At 35.8% G+C, this 6,447-nt stretch overlaps 1 protein-coding gene across 1 annotated transcript in view; it reads right to left on the reverse strand.

The window, feature by feature from the left end:
* The window catches only part of MYO16 (myosin XVI), a 974,663-nt gene that overhangs the window by 637,042 nt on the left and 331,174 nt on the right, over positions 1-6,447 (reverse strand). The window contains exon 11 of the mRNA XM_007938926.2: positions 5,704-5,769. Within this exon, the coding sequence (XP_007937117.1) occupies positions 5,704-5,769 (66 nt within the window). The remainder of the gene's footprint in view (positions 1-5,703; positions 5,770-6,447) is intronic.

Raw genomic sequence — 6,447 nt, forward strand, 5'->3', positions numbered from 1 at the left:
TATATGAGTTGAACATTTACCTGAGGTAGATACACTCCTTGGAGAGAACAATCATGGGAGAAAGAAGGGCTGCTTATGCACAGGGAGACAGCTCAGGGGACAGGAGCCCATGGAGGGATGGACACTGGGAAGAGGTAATTGTGGGGAGAAGGTGGGAGGGGAGCTTTTACATTGTGGTGACCTCTGGTCAATGTCATGAGACAAAATGTATGTGAACTGCTCTATGGAAATTGAATTTGCTCTGTAAATCTTCACCCAAAGCACAATTTAAAAAAAAAAATAATAATAAATAAAAAGATCTGTACCTCACACCATATACAAAAACTAACTCCAGATGGATCAAAGACTTAAATGTGAACCCTAAACTATACAGTTCCTCAAGGAAAAACTAGGGAATATTTAGGGGTCCTAATAAATGGCATAAATAGACTATCATGCCATCACCCAAAATGCATAAATAGCAGAAGAGAAGCTATATGAATGGGACCTTCTAAAAATTACATTATTATGTGCTTCCCTAGACTTCTCCAAAAGAGTCAAAAGAGAATCTACAAAATGGAAGAAAATATTTGGCAATGACATATCTGACAAGAAATCTATCTCTAAAATTTATTGAAAACTAACACCTCAACAACAAAAAGACAAGTAATCCAATTAAAAAATGGGCAGAAGACATGAATAGACACTTTACTGTAGTGGATATTCAGGCAGCCAACAAACATGAAAAACTGTTAATGATCATTGGCCATTAGAGAGATGCAAATCAAAACAACAATGAGATACCATTTTGTCCCAGCACTAGTAGCAAAGGTCAAAAAGACAGAAAATAACAAATGCCGGGGAGGATACGGAGAGATGGAGACTCTCATACACTGCTGGTGGGACTGTCAATTGACACAAACACTGTGAAAAGCAGTATGGTGATTTCTTAAAAAGTTGGAATTAGAAATACCATTTGACCCAGTCGTTCCGTTGTTAGGCATATATCCTAAAGAAGTGGGAGTCAGGCAAGAACAGACATGCACACCCATGTTCATCGCAGCACTATTTACAATAACCAAAAGATGGAAACAACCTAGGTGTCCATCAACTGAAGAATGGATAACCAAACTATGGTACATACACACAATGGAATACTATGCAACTCTAAAGAATAACGTAGAAACTGAAAAAACTGCATAATATGAGTGAAATAAATCAATCACAGAAGGACAAATATTTTATTAGTCCATATTGTAGAAAGTCAAAGAAAGGTTTCTATATGGAAGGAAATTTTCTTTGTTGGTTACCAAGGGTGAGAGGGGAGGGGAGGGAACACTGCTGGATGGGTAGAGACAAGTGTTGATTTGGGTGAAGGAAAGGGGAATGTACTAATCTGAATGAGCAAAATGATGGCACTGAAGAAAAGGAAGACAGAGAGGTGAATGGGAGGTACAGAAACAAAGAAGAAACGTTCTGTAAATATAATACTGCTTTGTCAGTGATGGCAGCATTGATATATGGGTGGATAGATGGATGGACAAGCTGAACTATTAGATATGTCTATGCAGGTGGAAGTGTGTCCAAGATCATGTATAGGGTTGATAGACAATATTTCTACAAGTGTATTTGTGTGTTCTGTAAGAATTTCCAGACATATAGTAAAGGTGACAAGGAAAAAGGATGTAATCACTTCTTGGCCATAGCCCGCTACCCAGAGGGAGCGAGTAGTTGGTCCTGTAGGCTCAGGACCATGGTCACAGGGGACATCAAGCTCAATTTTCATAACATACTACACAGAAACATTGCTCCACATCCTAGTTTGGTGAGTAGCAACCAAGATCTTAAAAGCTTGCAAGTGGCCATCTAGATGCAATGATGGGTCTCTCCTTGTCCAGAGCAAAGAATGAAGAAAACCAAAGATTCATGGGAACAATTAGTTGAAGTGACTGATACACCGTGCGATCCTTAGCCTATATGACAATGAGACCAGAAGAACTAGATTGTGCCCAGTTACCACTCTCAACCCCTAGCAGGGGGATCTATGTAGGAGATCCTGGATAGTATGGGGAACAATGTAGAACAAAACTCAAAATCATTAAAAAAAAAAAAAAAAAAGAAAGAAAGATCAGGTTTGCTAGTCTGATAGAGCCTGATGGAATGAATCCCTGAGACTATGGCCCCTAGCTGCCCTTCAGGTCTGAAATTGAATCTACTCCTGTGGCTTCCATCCAAACAAAAGACAGACACATGAGCTGAACATTTACATTAGGTAGATACACTCCTTGGAGAGATCAATCATGGGAGAACAGAGGCACTGTATATAGATAGGGAGACAGCTGAGGGGCCAAGAGCACATGGGACTGAAGGACACAGGGAAGAGGTAACTATGGAGAGGAGGTGTGGGGGGGAGCTGTTGTATTGTGGGGAATAGCAGTCAATGTCATGAGACAAAATGTATGTGAGTTGCTGTATGGAAAATGAATTTGCTCTGTAAACTTTCACCCAAATCATAATAAAAATCAAAACAAATGAACTGAGTCAAATCAGATATTTACTAATTATATTCTCATCATAATTGACTGAATAAAACTCAGAGGACTCATAAAGAATACAGTAAGTGTCCAACAAGAAATTTTGGACAGCAGTGTCATAGTGCTGGGTGATACAAATTTCAGTTCAGCAAGAGAAAAAAATCTCAATAGATCTATAACTCCAATTTCTCAGTTAAGACCTATAAAAGCACAAGTTTTATAAACAAGTACAATTAAACAAATAAGCTTTAACTGGATATACCAATAATTATCTGCTTACTAGAAGACAATAAAATCATATTTGGAAGAAAATAACATCATTCATGTCTCTGAAAATATGGAATTCTTCATATATAAGTTTCAATATTCAGTTGATATTTTCCAGGAACATCAATAAATATGCCCATACAGTACAAAAATAACAGAGAAATAAACAGACATTAGAAACAGACTCAGATCTTATAGTTTTTGGACACAGACTTTAAAATAACAGGGATTAACTTATTCAATAAAATAGTGAGAACATGGGAGTATTAGAATAGAGAATTAGAATATGTACAAGTATAAAATGAAAATTCCAGGATTGATAAATAAAATAATTGAATAGATTATACGAAGATACAAAATAAGAAAAGAAAGAAGTAATAACCAGCAAAACTGGTAGGCAATATGTATTTATATTTTAAGAAAGAAACCAACAAAGGTCAAAAAGAAAGGGAAAAAGTAAACAACTTAGAGACATATGTAGGTAACTTGAGTCTCAGAATAAGAAAATAACACATTTGAAAAACTACCATTTGAGAATTTTCCAAATTGACAAATACATAGAGAAGCACATGAAAAGCTACAATATTCACGATGAAAACAAAACCACACTTTAATGCATGCAAATGGCAAAAAAAAAAAAAAAAAAAGAAGAGAAAATTTTAAAAACTTATAGAAACGTGCAGGAAAACAAAACAACATTAGCTTTGAAGGAGCAATGCTGAGACTACTAGCTGTTTTTCAGGAAACACAATTGAAGCTAGAAAGTAATGGAATGATATCTTTAAAGTGCTGAAAGAAAATAACTTTCAACTAAAGTTTTGATAAGCAGTGAAAATATTGTTAAAGATGAAGATGAAGGAAAAATTCTTCAGGCAAACACACATGCATACACACACACACAATCAGAAAATGTATCATCGACACCTAAACCACTGCTAGGTATCTATCCAACAGAAGCAGTACATGCTCTATCTAAAAAGTACAAGGATGCGCATAGCAGTAACATCCTAGCCCCAAACTGGAAAGAGGTGAAATTTCCAACAATTGTTATTTAACTTGTCATATATTCATAAAAGGGAGCCCTGGTACCGTAGTGCCTAAGGCACTTCACTGCTAACCAGAAGGCTGGAGGTTCAAACCCACCAGCCACTCCTCGGAAGGAAGATAGGGCAATCTACTTCCATAGCGACACTGCCTGGGAAACCCAAGGAGGGGGTCGCTATGAGTCGGGTCCAACTCAACGGCACATAACAACAACAACAACACATTCATAAAAAGTAATTTTATAAAAAATGAAAAAACACTAAACTGTTATGCACAAAAACACAGATGGATCCCCCATCCTTAATATTGAAAGAAAGAAACCAAATATAAAAGAGAATACCTTGTATGATTCCACTCATCCACGTTCATACATGTAAACAGTGATAACAATCAGAACAATGATAACCTTTGGGTAGATGTGTAGTAGCTGAGGTGGGACATGGGGAGACATTTGAGATGCTACGGATGTTCTATTTCTTGATCTGCATCAGGGTTTCAAGAATATCCTTACTTTGTAGAAGTTAATTGAGCAGAACACTTGAGATTGGTATACTTTATAATATGTATATTAAAAAAAAAAAAAAAAACCCTCACTGCTCTCGAGTCAATTGCCACTCATAGCGACCTCTTCTTGGGTTTCTGAGGCAGTATCTCTATGGAAGTAGATTGCCCAATCTTCTTTCCGAGGAGTGGCTGGTGAGTTTGAACTGCCAGCCTTCTGGTTAGCAGTCAAATGCCTTAGGCACTATGCCACTGGTGCTCCCGGTATGTATATTAGACTTTAATAAACATATTTTTAAGAAACTAGTTACGGCTCAACAGCAAAGTGACAGGCACAGTATGAAGTCTTCTCTCAAACTATTTAATAATCATATATCAGATTAATTTTAATCCTCTGATAAAACTCATGAAATGACAAAGGGTAATTCTTCTTGCCGTAGTCTACCATTCTCCCACATATTCTTAGATTGCCCAGAGGATGGGTTGGGGTAATTTTGCATGGAATTAGATGAGTAGAGAAGTTTCAACACAGTGTTAAAAAAAACGGATACAGAATCTTTGTCAGATAGGTGGAGCACGGAGCATTAAAGGGCACAATCTTGGTTTCATGAGGCATTTCTGTGAGAATTTTTATTTGATTGTCTGAGTAATCTATCTCCCTTACATCCATGCACTCGTCCATCCATCTGTTTGTCTCTGTCTCACTCCTTACTTTCCTCCCTTACAGTGTGAAATTTCTTCAGGAACATATTGTTCCTTCTCCTTATCAAGGGTTCTGCTACTCAGTGGAACTGTACTTATGGTTACATTAAAAAGAGAGAGAGAGAGAGAGAGAGAGAGCACTCCTATGTTTATTTCTCTCATCCATTATAATTAATACTTTCCTGAAAGTAATTTCTCATTGTTACAGAAATGCTCATAGTTAAAAATGGCAAATTATTTGGGGATATATACAAATGCAATATTACCCCTTCTTTTTCTCATAATTTTAACATCATAGAACTTCTTCAACAACAAGTCATGGTGTTCAAATAATGACTCTCTACTAACTGATCTTGAATTAGTTGAGAATGTATGGAAAATATATCATTGTAATTAATTTATTTAATTTTAGATTTCTGTCTAGTGACTACAATTACATAAGAACTGCATATTATAAGTGCAGAAGAAACTTCTGATAAAATAAATATAATTTTCAGTTGCCTCAGAATAAATTATTGGTACTAGCATGAAACAATTCAATTTAGAGTTATTTTTATTTCTAAGAAGTATGACTTAATTGCTATTTCAGTTTTCTTTCTTTATCATTTGGTACAAACAATCATATTAGTGAGTGTAACTCAACATTCTTCAACAATACTATAAATTTTATACTCACCATGGTAGAATAAATTGGAAGCTCCTTGAATGGATTAACAAGCAAAAGGATGTCCCCAATAAAAGTCTGTTGGATAGAAAAAGACATGAATTTTTCATGAACTATGTCAGTAGCAACTTTAGATATTAGAAATTTAAGATAACTATGTAAAATATAGAGAGTAAGTGTAAATCACAGCAAATAGTTATAACAGTTTATAACTAAATGAACAGTAAAGTCAAATTTAAATGAAATAAAACTATAAATCTTTGTTCCCTGGAACATATAACAATTGAAATGGTTGGGTTATAAAAATTTCTGATCCTAAAAGGTTTTGTGAGGACCAGAGTGAATGAGAAAACATGAAATTAAAACATATAACATATATTGTTGTTGCTGTTAGGTACCTTCATAAGATTTCAACTCCTAATGGCCCTATGTATAACAGAATGAAACCGTTATCTGTTCCTATGCCATCTTTACAGTTGTTGCTATGCTTGAGCCCATTGTTGTACCCACTGTTTCAATCCATCTCATTGAGGGCCTTTCCCTTTTTTACTGACCCTCTACTGTAACAACCATGATATCCCTCTCCAGGGACTGGTCCTTTCTGATAACATAATCAGAATACAAGAAACAAAGTCTGATATCTGACAAGGGACTTATCTCCAGAATTTATAGAAAACTCCAGCACCTCAACAACAAAAAGACAAATAATCCAACTAAAACAAGGGCAGAAGACATGAATAAAGACTTCACCAAAGA

The sequence above is a fragment of the Orycteropus afer genome, unplaced genomic scaffold, assembly GCF_000298275.1.
Source record: "Orycteropus afer afer isolate SDZICR_OR568_19922 unplaced genomic scaffold, OryAfe1.0 scaffold00055, whole genome shotgun sequence".
Taxonomy (NCBI): Eukaryota; Metazoa; Chordata; class Mammalia; order Tubulidentata; family Orycteropodidae; genus Orycteropus; species Orycteropus afer.